At 43.4% G+C, this 13,921-nt stretch overlaps 1 protein-coding gene across 1 annotated transcript in view; it reads right to left on the bottom strand.

Moving 5' to 3' along the window:
- Nucleotides 1–13,921, bottom strand: part of ARHGAP20 (Rho GTPase activating protein 20) — a 182,627-nt gene that overhangs the window by 25,575 nt on the left and 143,131 nt on the right. Inside the window, exons 10-11 of the mRNA XM_068266910.1 lie at nt 8,509–8,687; nt 2,468–2,629 (exon numbers count right to left, since the gene is read on the bottom strand). Of these exons, the coding sequence (XP_068123011.1) occupies nt 2,468–2,629; nt 8,509–8,687 (341 nt within the window). The remainder of the gene's footprint in view (nt 1–2,467; nt 2,630–8,508; nt 8,688–13,921) is intronic.

Here is a 13,921-nt window from a genome sequence, read left to right as displayed (position 1 = left end):
GGCTGAGAGCTGAGGGGTAAGTGAAAAGGAGGGATGCCGTGTGTTAGAAATTAGGTTTAAAGGGAACCTGAAAACAATGGGGATATGGAGGAAGCCATATTTCGTTAATTTTAAATAATACCAGTTACCTGGCAGCCCTACTGATCCTCTGCCTCTAATACTTTTAGACACAGACGCTGAACAAGCATGCAGCAGATCAGGCGTTTATGACTGGGTGAGCCACATGCATGTTTCAGGTGAGTGATTCAGACACTACTGCAGCCAACAAGATCAGCAGGACTGCCAGGCAGCCGGTATTTTTTAAATAGAAATAAATATGGCAGCCTCCATATACCGCTCACTTCAGGTTCCCTTTAAGGTTTCAGAGTTAAAGGACCACTATTGTGTATTTATTGGCTTTTTAATAAAGTTCTAATCAAAATCTGCAGCACTTCAGTATATTTTTTTGCATTAGGAATACTGATTTATTTAACGCCATAACTTCTGAAGTACAGAACACACATCCCTACAGAAAATATATATTATAGGCATTCAGGAACAGTCCATAAAAAGGAATAGGGGGAATAGGGATGAACAGCAAGTGCAGGAGGAAGAGAATTGTTGGGTCCTTTTAAGAGAAATGTCAGGGTTGTTGTAAGTGACGCGTGTTTGTTTTTCTCAGCTGACAAATGTCATCATGATTTTATTAGGGCAGGATGGTGGCATAGTGGATATAGGGCACTATCTGCATGGCGTTTGTATGCTCTCCCCCGTGTCGGTGTGGGTTTCCTCCGGATACTCAGTTTCCTCCCAAATCCCAAAACATACAGTCACAATGACTATGGTAAGGATTTGATTGTGACCTGCTCTGAGGGACAGATAAAATGGCCATACATCTGTAGACATGGTGAGAGATCGACCACCAGGTTCAAGAATGATCAAATCTGATGAAAATAGGTGCTGCCAAGAACATGCCCGATCAACAAAATCAATTTTGGGCTGAAATTGGTTGCATACAGGATTCGACATACGTTACCTGCTGCCACCCGCGCTGTGTATTTGTGATTATCCCACGCCGTTACCATCGTGGGATAATCGCAGATGAACGCAAACACAAATATAGAAATACATGTACGCTCAGCGTGGATGGCAGCAGGTAAAGTATAACTTCACCAGGGAAGGAAGGGGAGGTGGGCTTTGGGAACATACATTAGGAGGTATGCTGCCGGACGGTGGCGAGGCAGCGTCACTAGGCCAATTCCTACAACATTTCATGCTGAAATCAATCGGGAATAGGCCTGTGGTTTATGGCGGCCAATAGACCTCTCTTCGATCAGATTCAGAGGGAGATCTTCACTTGATCGACCAGCCACCAAAATCGCTAGATGCATGGCTACCTTCAGTGACAAGACTAAAGGTAGCCATACACTGGTCGATTTGCCATCAGATTCGACCAACGGACAGATCCCTATCTGATCGAATCTGATCAGAGAGGGATCGTATGGCTACCTTTACTGCAAACAGATTGTGAACCGATTTCAGCCTGAAACCGATCACAATCTGTTGTGGTGGTGCTGCCGCCGCTCCCTCCCATACATTACCTGCTCCGCTGGTGCGACTACCCCCGGTCAACGCTCTTTTTCTTCTTCTCCGTCTCCGCTCTGGTCTCTGGTATGCTTCCCTTCTTCCTGACTGGGGGAAGTTTAAACAGTAGAGTGCCCTCTACTGTTTAAACTTCCTGCCGGGACAGGAAGAAGGGAAGCATGCCGGAGACCAGACCAGAGCAGATACGGAGAAGAGCGGAGACCCGGGAGTCGCGCCGGCGGAGCAGGTAATGTATTGCAGCTCTATTGCGTCGGTCGTCGGGCACTTGAACGCTGCTAGCGATGCGCTCTTTACCCGCGGGCGATCGACTGTTATTTTCCGCACGGCGCGATAGACGGGATCGGACGGAATGGATCGAAATTCGGCGTGTAGCGTGAACGATTGGCAGCAGATTCGATCCCAGTGATCGAATCTGCTGTCGAAACGGGCGCAAATCAGGCCAGTGTATGGCCACCTTATATATACACTCTGTAAAGAGCTGCAGAAGATGCCAGCTACATAAAAATGCAAAATAGTAATCTCTGATGCAGGAAAGAAAAAAAAAAAAAAAAGAAAATTTTTTATATATATATATATATATATATATATATATATATATATATATATATATATATATATATATAGAGATAGATAGATAGATAGATAGATAGATAGATAGATAGATAGATAGATAGATAGATAGATAGATAGATAGATAGATAGATAGAGAGATAGATAGAGAGATAGATAGAGAGATAGATAGAGAGATAGATAGAGAGATAGATAGAGAGATAGATAGAGAGATAGATAGAGAGATAGATAGAGAGATAGATAGAGAGATAGATAGATACAAACAAAAAAATCATGACAAAACAAAAAAGCAGCCAATCCTGGCTTTGTGTACCTTCAGAACAGAAGCAGTGACAAAAATCGATTCACAGCCGAAATCCACATCAAATCCCATATTGAGCCTCTCCTTCATTTCCTTGCAGGATTTGGCGTTAGCTGAGCGTCTGAAGATGCCTCTTGTGAAGGGTCCATCTTGGCAGAGTACAGACAGCATGTCCTACAGGGGCAAAATACATTTTTCATTAAAGGACCACTTTTGTGAAAAAAAATTGTAAAAATGTAAATGACATATTTATAAGCACATTTTTCCCAGAGTAAAATACACTGTAAATTACTTTTCTTCTATGTTGCTGTCACTTACAGTAGCCAAAAAAAATCTAAGATATCCCATCTCATGGGTATTCTCAGGATTTGCTTTATCCTTTACAAAATCACTTCTTGTGAAGGATCAAAATAAAAGTATGCTGACCAGCCTCTCAACTTGCTGGCATGCTATTTTGGCAGTTGGGGGCTAAACAACTGCATTTAAAAATAAAGATAACAGAGAATCCCCCATGTGAAAACGGATTAGTCCAAAACCTTTCAGATGTTTAATGCCTACTGTAAATAACAGTTGTCCATTAACTTTAATTTTGTTTTGTTTAACCTTTCAGGAATTGACACATTAGGAAGGTTTTTTTCAAAGAACTGAAAACCTCCCGGCTGTTGGGTGAATTCTAGTGTTGATAGGCAGAGCTTAGCCTCAGTTGCTAGAATGGTTTATAGCTAAGCATTCATTACTAGAAAGCCGGACGCACAACCTCTCGCAGGGCCACAAACAGAAGATAAACATTGGCGTGTGGCGGGGCGCCAGCTGGCTAGGGAGGTTCTGGATGATATTCTGGGGTAAATGTTATAAATTGCATGAAACAACCACAACTGAATAGATGGAAAACCAGAAACCAGGAGGGAATGGGGAGTGTCTATCATACAGATTATAGAAAGTAACGGATGGACTGAAAAGAAAAAGAAAGGAGCGGTCATTTATAAAGCCCCAGTTCAGACAGGGAAGTTTTGAACATTTAAAAAAAATTAGACTCAAATTACATCTATGCTCTCAGGGTTTCTCAGCATTTTATTGGTATGTACCCCTTTGACAACCCAGTACTCACCAAGTACCCCCTAACTTAGTAAACATTATCATAAGTACCCCTTGACAAATATGTATTTTAATTAGCTGAAACACTCATTTGCTGTTGTCTAAATAAGATTTATTACTGTATATACACACTCGAGTATAAGCTTAATTTTTGGGCCCAAAAAAGTGGGAGTTCCAGCTTATAGTCGAGTCACTGCTCTTTGATTAACCCCCACTATATGCACGGTGGTGCATCATCTGATGGAGACCATACACTTGCCATTTCCATGGGAAGTCCCGGTTAACCTCATCTCGAGTGCAACAGGAGTTTTTTGCATGTCTACCTCCATTGTAGGCCTATGTTCTGGCTTATTATTGCAATCTGCTTAATGTATGCAGCTTTTCTAATATATGGTTGTGGCTGGCCATGGCTTTGAGTGGTGTTGTGGCTTTTGCCACCCCAGCCTTATACTTGGGTCAAACATTTTTCCATTTTTTTTTTAAGGCAAAAGTTTGGGGGGGGGGGGGGGGGGGTCAGCTTATACTCAAGTACTGTATATACTTGGCTATACGTCGAGAAATTTAGGTCTGATCTACTTTTGTAAAGTAGGGGGGGGGGGGGGGGTGTCGACTTATACTCGCGTCCGGCCTACATTTCTGACTGCAGATGCTCTGCATCTGCTGCAGTATGATCCCACTAGTGCTGCCAGCCAACCGGATTGTATCCCATGGCTCTTTGATTCCTAGATGCCACAATGCTGTGCCCCCTGCAAGCAGGAGAATGGAATAACCCCCGCTCATTACTTATTCTCTCAGGCGGCAGCTGAGAATGCTGGCCGCTGCTGAGCATGTGAGGAGCTACTCACTTTGCCCCATTGTAACTGTTAAAATTAATAATGTAGCTCTCTCCCTGGCACTCGCTGTAGGTGCTGACACTTCACGGAGGAGCAGCAATTAGATGGACATGGGACAATGATGCGAATGGCGGGGGGCGGAGATTAAATTGCCAGTGTCCTTTCAAAAGCTGCTTGCCTTGCATCAGGGATAGGCAGGTGAGGACAATGATCGGTGGCTGGAACGGAGGGATTTAGAGCGGCTCCTACAACCGCTGCGGGAGTTGCTGCTCTAAAAATCCTTCCGTTACAGCCACCGATCATTGTCCTCGCCAGCCTATCCGTGATGCAAGCAGCTTTTCATGACAGGACACCAGCGATTTAAGCTTCATTGCCAGTGCGGTATCCTCTATACTCCCTCCTTCTCTCTGTCCAATAGTACAGTGCGACTCCCGATGACACATGAAGTCACATGACATCAGGAACCGGATCTGTACTATTGGACAGAGAGCGGCATGAATGGAGAGTGTATAGAGGATTCAGCGCTGGCAATGGAACTGTAAGTGTTGGCTTCTGCTGCAGTGCTCACTGTGCATTAGATCGCACAGAGGAGGGAGAGAGAGGATGGAAGCACAAAATAGTTTAGCATTGCGGGGAAGGGGACAGAAAGAAGCACCCTTCCCAGCGCATAACATTACAGAGTTGTGCTGGGAGGGAGGGGGGATTTTTAGTGTGTTGTCGGTGATTTAGCACTGTGGGGAGAGATAGAGAGACGCTGGCTGCTGGGGCTCTGGGAAGGGTGTATTGTTCAAAGCGGACCGGATATCAGATCTTTCTTTCTGCTCTAAAAGATATGCAATAGCATAATAACCTTTAAAAGAAAAACGCCTTTTGTTTGCAGATGTATTGTAGAATTTGTATCAGCTGTGATGTCTACTTCCTGCTTTCATGGAAGCAGGCATATTAACATCCTGTGCTTTCAAATGAGTTTATCTGCCTTGTCAGGTGACACAGAGGAGAGATCAAATTGCAACTTATTAGACACAGATGAGGGGGATTAGACAGGCTAAACTCTCTTAATACATACAGTTTGCATTTCTCTATGTTTTCATTATGTCTTGTGCAAAGCTTCAAGTCTACTGTGCAGCCATTAACTTTGCTAGATAGACTTATACTTGAGTAATTAAAAATTCCAGCTTAAGAGGGTCAAATAGTGGGGTCGGCTTATACACGAAGTCGACTTATATCCGAGTATATACGGTATATATAAAGTCTGAGTACTCCCTGGAACCCTCAGAAGTACCCCCCTGGTTACGCGTACCACATGTTGAAAAATAGATGGTTTTAGAGCCTAGGTTTTCAAGGTGCTTAAGGGCTTATCTCCCCTGGGAGCCACGACTGTGTTTCAGCCGCGGCTCCCGTTCTGCTGCGTAGCCCGAAAATCGCCGGCCGGGCCATGTACAGCTTAGAGATTTTGCTCCGTGCTGCAGAAATCTGGTCACTTGCAATCCATGGCAGTAAGTACTTAACATCTTTATATTTAAATTTTTCAAACACTTTTTTTTTAAATATATTTATTGCACATTTGAAATGCATTTATAAAAACAGAAGTTAATTTAGGTCTTGAAGTCCATTTTGTCATCAAATTGAAGGCCAGATCATCCAGAAGGCAAACAGACAGCGCCTAGGGCCTGGTGAGAGTCTGGGGGACTGCTGAATGCTAGCACCCCCCAAAATCTTACTAAAAAAAGCCAGGTGACAGTCAGCGGTGAGCAAGAACTGCTATCTTGCCTGGGGCCCCACTCCATCTTAATCCTTTTCTGCATCAATTCGGTCACTATATATCACCATATTGGACACCAGGATGCAGGCCTGGATTTACCTTACAGGAGCCTATAGGCAAAGATGTCCCGGCACCCTAGACTCCGCCCTCCATGAACCTACAATCTCACATCAAACTGCAACACAAGTGTTATGGCAGTCCCAGCTGTCCTCCTCCCTTCATTTTACCATCTTAGGTAGCTACAGGTGCCCTTCAGTATTAGGTAGCCAGAGATGCTCTCAGTATTAAATAGCTAGAGGCGGCCCTAAGTATAGCTAGAGGTGCTCCAGGTGAAGGTAGAGCTCATCAGTGTAATGCTGAGAGCAGGGTAAGTAACCTCATTTACATTCACCTTGGGACTCTGTGTAGGAAAGGAGGGAGGGAGGCACTAGGGGAGGGGAGTAAGCCACCTTTCCATTATCATGCGCCTGTAGGCAAGTGCCTACAGTGCCTTATGGTAAATCCAGCCCTGCCAGGATGTCAACAGCTTGGGCAGCTTACAAGGAATAGTCTCTGGAAATCTCCAAATGTATGGTAGCATTAATGTTACGGACTGTGTAAATGTTTGCAAATTGCTTTGTATTATGACTTCAATACAATCTACGGCTCCACTGCCTACACCACCACTACAGTCTCACCATTGTCAGATACACACCCTCCCATCCGATAGCAGAAGACCAAAATATCAGATGGGATGGGCTACAGCTATAAGGAATTGTGAACAGTACTGCTTATATGTAAGCCTATGCTTACACGGTCCTGCATAGAATGGGAATACATCATCTGACATGAAAACGTACAATGTCCAACTGAAGAATTTTCTACCTATACAATCGTCCTTTTCAGAATCTGTGCCAGTTCCTTTAACCTGCTGGGTGTTCTGATTATGCGCATGGTTTTTTTATACCCAATTTTTTTTTTATTATGTAGCTAGCCTAGCGCTAGCTACATGATACCGCCCCCCCCCCCCCCTTCCGATTGACACTCACCCACCCGATCGCCGCCTATGCCTGTCAGGAAATCCCGTTCTGAACGGGATTTCCTTGAGGGCTTTCCCTGTCGCCATAGTGACGAACGGAATGACGTCATCAACGTCGTGACGTCATAGGGAGTCCCGATCCACCCCTCAGTGCTGCCTGGCACTGATTGGCCAGGCTGCGCATGGGGTCTGGGGGCGGCCGTATTACGCAGCGGGTAGCGTCGGATCGGCGGCGATCGGAGAAACATGCAGCTAGCAAAGTGCTAGCTGCGTGTGTCAGAGAAAAAAAAATTATTCAAATCGGCCCAGCAGGGCCTGAGCGGTAGCCTCTGGCATCTCTGGACGAGCCTAGCTCGTCCAGAACGCTAGGGAGGTTAAGTTGAGCCAATGTTTACAGAAAGACTTTTATTTTACCCACATACAACTCTGAAGAAAATTGTAAATTAAGGTTCATTCATTACAGGTAGTTCCCGGTTAACGAACCAGAGGGACTGTAGCTTCGTTCTTAACCTGAATCTGTTCTTAAGTCAGAACACTGTGCCATCTCTGCCCCCTGTACTTCCTCTGTGCCCCTCTATGCCTCCAGTGTCACCTCTGCCCTCTGTACCGGCTTATACAAGTTTAAAAGCCATTTTTTGATTATTATTTTTTTTAAATCATTTTTCTCAAAAACTAGAAGTCCAAAATGAAATTTTTTTGGGCTTGTTCCCATGGCAACACAGAATCCATGCCGTTTGTATCGGCGGGTCGTTCGTAAGTCGGGGACCACCTCTATTTAAAAGGTCACCCGAGGTGAAAATAAACTAATAAAACTAACTATTGTATCAATCTTCCTTCTCCTAAAAATTACTAAGATATTCCAGTTTTATTTTATATTTTAATCTACTTTTCAAGTGTTTACTGTTTTATTGTTTAAGATAAGCAACTGCATAATAACCTTTAAAGAAAAAACAACTGTTACAACTGATACAAAATTTGCAATACATTTGCAGTGTGTCTTCTTCCTGCTTTCATGGAGGCATACATAGGGTTAACATCCTGTGTGTACAAATTCGCTGCTCTGCTGAGGCAGCCAGCTGATTTGGCTGAGAGATCAAATTACAACTTGTGATTAGTCACAAATGAGGGGGAATTAGACAGGCTAAGCTCTCCCAATACATACAGGGTGCATTTGGCTCGGTTTTCCTGCTGTCCTGTGCAAGAGTTCAGGTCCACTTTAGAAGGAAATAAATAGGTTAGCCACCATATCTGCCTCACTTCAGTTGTCCTTAAAACAAAAACGAGAGGAATGCTCATCCCATAATGAGGTTTCCATTGTTAAGCAGCTTCAGCATGGGCAGCTCACCATGACAGCTTTGGGCAGGTTGTCATTCTCACATATTGCTGGCAGAGTCTGTCCGAAGAGCTTTCCAGAAGCCGGGGAGGTTGGGGAAAGCGGGATGTTGTCCAGATGAGGGCTCGAGCCGCGCCAAAAGGTCCAGTTTATGATGGACCTCTTCCTTTTAAAGGGCTTCTGGCTTGGATCTGGGGGGAAAAAGTGAGCACATTTAGTGGAGGCGCTATACTCTAGTCCATGTATTATTCCTGCTTTTCCTGGACCGCAGTTCCATTATAAAACACAATGTGCTGCCTCGCAGGACATGGCCAGATCACATGGCCGCCCGCCAGCAGCGATGACACACAAGATGTATACAACTTCAGCTCCAGATTATGCTTTTTTCAGGTCTCCTTTTGGAAACTGACCGAGAACCGCAAGTCCTCTGTATATAAAAGCACATCAATCCTTTATGGGGCTAAATGGGATCGTTAACTCGTGGGTGGCTGAGCAACGCCCATCCTAAGGGAATGGTGTCCGAGATGTGACTGCTAAATCCCAAAAATCAACAATAAGCCAGATCCACAGTATAAGCGATGTTTTGAGCGATTAGCGCTTGCTGAGCTCGTTACAAAAAATAAAAAAAAATCTCCAATTCACTTTCATTAAAATCGCAGCAATCGCTTCCATTTTTTCGCGTACGCGGCGATTCTTTACCACGATTTGAATGAAAGTGAATGGGAGAATTTTTTTTTTAACAAGTGCTCAAACGCTAATCAAACGCAATCGCTCACAAAATCGCTTTCAGAGCCTCTTTCCACTACCCTGCGATTTAATTCCGATCACAAAACGCAAGGTACATTAAACTAATGGAAACGGCAGCAGCAATTTCCATTAGTGCGATCCGATTGCGATGCAATTTTGGTCCAAGCGCAATAGTCGTCCTGCCACGTTTTAGATGCAATTTAGCTCTACTATACTGAGCCTAGTAGCTCAATCGCATGGTGGAAATTGAAACGCGATTATCGCATTTCATAGTGGAAAAGAGCCCTCAGTGTGGATCCGGCCTAAATCCACCTAAAGAACTCCTAACCTGCGTATAACAAACACCGGGCTGCATCAGCCAGCAGCAATCAGGTATACAGAGTAACTGCTTCAGGTGTATCCAGTGTCAGTGGCTATCATAAGATGCAATGATGAACAGTAGAACGTAAGCCATAATTAGTGCAGTGTTATATAATGTCAAGTCTTAAAGAAAATCTGAACTGAAAATGAAAAGTAAATATAAACCTACACCCGCCATACTTACCTCCCATGCAGTCTGATATCAATCTTCTCCTCTCCGCCATCTTGTTTGTCCACTGTGATTGAAGGAATTCTCTATCCTCCATTTTCAAAATAGCAATGACCCTGTAACAGCTTCCGGGTCAGCACACTGTTAAAACTAATATCGCCCACTTGAGCCATAGGGAAACATGGGCATTACCTTGCACATTAGTTGTCCTTTCAGTTATAACTGACAGGAACTGATATATAAACTGACAGCAACTGAGATATTTCAATTCTGACAAAATCTTGTCAGAACAGGAAGGGATCGTTAACAGAAAAAGGGGAGTTTGAGAGGAACTGAAGATGAGGCAAGTATGTAATATTCGTTTGTAGGTACATCACGTGTTTACTTTAAACAATTTTACTCAGTTCAGGTTCCATTTAAGCCTTGTAAATCAATTGCATAAAAAGCCAAAACAGGACTGATGCCAAGGGTTTGAGACCTCACCCAGGCCCATATGCAATTCAGTTTTTCACCTGAGCTTTCTCCTAGGAGATCATTTTTCAGCTTTGATTTAAGATGACTTGTTATCACTTTGCAATGGAAAAAATACCAAAAAGAAGATGAAAAAGTACTGTCAAAATTATTTTGAGTATTTGCTTGCTGGTGGTTTAAAATGCATTTTATTTACAAGTTGTAAAAATATCACCTAGGAGAAAATTGAGGTAAAAAAGTGAACGATCTGGCAAGAAGAAGACGATCTGGCAAGCTGTCAAAAATGCTTCCGATAAAGTCAAACTATAGACTAGGTGAGTCCACTCAAGAAAGCCTCCCTATGACACCGGCAAAGTACCAGGTCATGGTCTTGAACCTCGATAAAGAGAGAAAGAGATCCTGCAATGTCTTGAATGTTGATGGGTTCAATTTGTATCACAAGAATTTGCTACAAATACGACAGAGGTTTTACTCTATTCATCTACAGCAAGAGTGGGCGCTCCGCTGTAAAAAAAAAAAAAAAAAAAACACTGTTGGCCAGACTGCAGGACTATCCTAACCGTAAAATATTTTCCTCAGATATAATCAAGCAGATTTCATTCACAGTGTGTAGATGAAATCAGCATGAAATTATTCTACGGTCCATTGGAATACAGCATTTGTTGATTAGACTTTTGAATTTTACGATCATATTTGCAGACAGAAAGTGGCCCAATCATCCCATTTGTGAGAACATTCGATAATTACCCTCTGATTACTTACGTTCGCACATATCTGCCTGAAGGATTGCATCTGAGAAAAATATTGTACGCTTAATGAGCATCTTAAGCCTCATACACATGCATGAAGACTGTCACCCGCTGGGATCGGGACCCGTCCCTCGAGTGACAGGTGCCAAGCGTTGTACAGATAGTCTGTAGGCTAGTGACACATTCTGTTGCTATGGAAGGAGAAGATGGGCTGATGGCATAGCGGACAACAGAATGGCACAGCACAGGCAGTGTGTGTAGGGGAACAATGCCCTCAGCTGGTGCTCTGCTAAGGCAGAGTTTCTGAAACCTGGCCTTGTGACTCCCCAATGGTGCCTGTTTTGCAGGTCATCTCACCTATGCACAGGTAGGTGGGGGTAATTATTTGCAGCAGAGGAAGGGGGTTTTAGGGTCAGGCGTCAGCAGAGGGCAGTCTTAAGGTGGCCACTAACAGTCCAATTTCTAGCGAAAAATCGTTCGAGCGATCAGAAATTCTGATCGGACGAAAAATCGTTCACTACACCATCAACTAACCAATCATTGCTTCCTATCTATCACGACCACCAAGAAAATCCAAATTTTCGTTCGCCGAAAATTCATTCGGGCGACATTTTTTTCACTCATTCATAATCGATTGTGTCCACCAATGGAGATTATTTACAACCAATCCGATCAGAAGTTCTGATAGCTCGAACGATCTTTCTCTAGAAATTGGACCGTTAGTGGTCAGCTTTAGGGTGGAGTCAGAAGGGGGGCGGGGGGGTTATGGTTAAAGCGGATCCGAGATGAAAAATGTAACTATAACAAGTAACTTGTCTATATATCTTATCTAAAGTTTAAATCTAGCTGCAAACCGCTTAAACAGTTTATGATTATTTATTGCTGTGATACAATGAGGGCAGCCATGTTCTGTTTGTCACACTAGACTGAGGCAAGCTGATAGCATCTCTGGCCCTCAGCTCAATCCCCTCTCCTCCTCCTCTCTGCCTCTGAAATCAATGGCTAGTAATCTCTTTCTCCTCCTGCCCAGACTGAGCTCCCATAAGCCCCTTCCACCCCATGATTTTAAATGATTTTTTAATTCAACCTGTATGTTTTTCTTTTGAGATTCAGAGGAAAATAAAATATTGAACGCATCTCTTAATGGCAATAACATGCCTCATTTGCTGTAGTAAAAGCACACAGCACCGACGCTGTCCAAATACTTGCCTTTGTCCAGCGAGATCCCCGCAGCCAATTTATGTGTAAAATAAGAACGGCGTTTTTCGATTCCACCAGCAAAACAGCCCCACCAAAGGAACGCGGGCCAAGACTTTGACGTGCATCGTTCCTGCCAAGCGTTCTGAAGGGAGGGAAACACAACTGCAGTCCTTTAACCCCTGTGGCCGCCAAGGTTTTTAACGGATCTCCTTCCTGACAAACAGAAACGTCTCGTATTGCACATTCCCGCTGAAAATGACAGTGATCGGCCCCATGTGTCATTGATAAAGAATTCCATTTTTTTTCTCTTTTTCAGGGTGTGGTGTTCCCGGGGCAGCTGAGATAGGAATAAGAGCGATCAGCCTGTTTCTTTTTATTATTCTATATATTTTAGTCTTGGATTTGCGCTGCCCCTCTTGGGACTGGGCGGAAAGACCTTTAGCGAAGACTTTAAACTTATAAAAATATTTCTCTGCATAACCCTTCTGTGACCCTCTGACACCTCGGCAGAACTCAGAGACATCCGTGCTGAGAGTACCAAGTGCTGGAGCCCTCTTTTACGTCCAAGGTTAAAGAGCAACTCTGGAACAACATTAGGTTCAACATGACCCAGCCGATTAAGAGATCATTTTCATAGTATACAGATATTGTTGTCCTCAAATGACTTCCTAGTGTCCATTTCTCTGGTGTCTGACCCAGATTGCTGCTTGCCAAGCCGCTAAAAAGAGCGGCTCAGAGAAGCCCCGATGCAGCTTAGCTTTACCACTTCACCCCAAAGCGGTTTTTACCCTAACGGACAAGAGTGATTTTCACCTTTCAGTGCTCATCCCTTTCATTTGGCAATAGCTTAATCACAACTAATCACAATGAAATGATCTAGATCTTGTTTTTTTTCCACCACCAATTAGGCTTTTTGGGGTTGATATTTGTTTTCAGTAATTACTTTATTTTCTATGCACTTTAAAGGGAAAAACAAGGAAAAAAAATGAAGAAAAAAAAAAACAAAACCTCTATTTCTCCAATTTCATCCCCTATATTTGACAATCACCTAACCTGACCCCATTCTCACTTGAACCCTCCCCTGTCGATGCCTAACCCTAACAGAAACGCCCCAACCCAAGCATAACCCTAACCAAACCTATTAAATGGAACCTGAACCAAGTAAAATTATTTAAAAAAAAATACACACATGATGTACCTGCAAATGAATATTACATATACTTACCTCTTTATCAGTTCCTCCCAGGAGCTCACCATTTTCTTTTAATAATTCCTACAGTTTTGACAACATTTTGTCAGAACAGAAATATATCAGTTGCTGTAGTTATAACTGAAAGGGCCGCTGATGTGCAAAGTAATGTCCATGTTTCCCTGTGGCTCAAGTAGACGATATTACAGTTTAACAGTGTGCTGACCTGGAAGCTGTTATGGGATCATGCCCATTTTTTATATTAAGGACAGCGAATTCCAATCGATCACAGTGGACAAACAGAACGCAGGAGAGGAGATAGATTGATGAGTAGACTACACAGGAGGCAAGTATGATGGGTGTATGCTTATTTCGACTTAGTTTTAGGCTTAGGTTGAAGCAAACCTGAACTGCAAATTAACTGAACCCACCAACCAATACCTAACCCTAACCATCCGCCTCAACTAATGCCCAACCCTTACTGACCCCCTCAACTGATGCCTAACCATTACCCTCAACAAATGCCTAACCCTAACTGAC

This window comes from Hyperolius riggenbachi, chromosome 2, assembly GCF_040937935.1.
Source record: "Hyperolius riggenbachi isolate aHypRig1 chromosome 2, aHypRig1.pri, whole genome shotgun sequence".
Lineage (NCBI taxonomy): Eukaryota > Metazoa > Chordata > Amphibia > Anura > Hyperoliidae > Hyperolius > Hyperolius riggenbachi.
The sequence above is the reverse complement of the archived record's forward strand: the minus strand, read 5'-3'. Positions and strand labels throughout refer to the sequence as shown.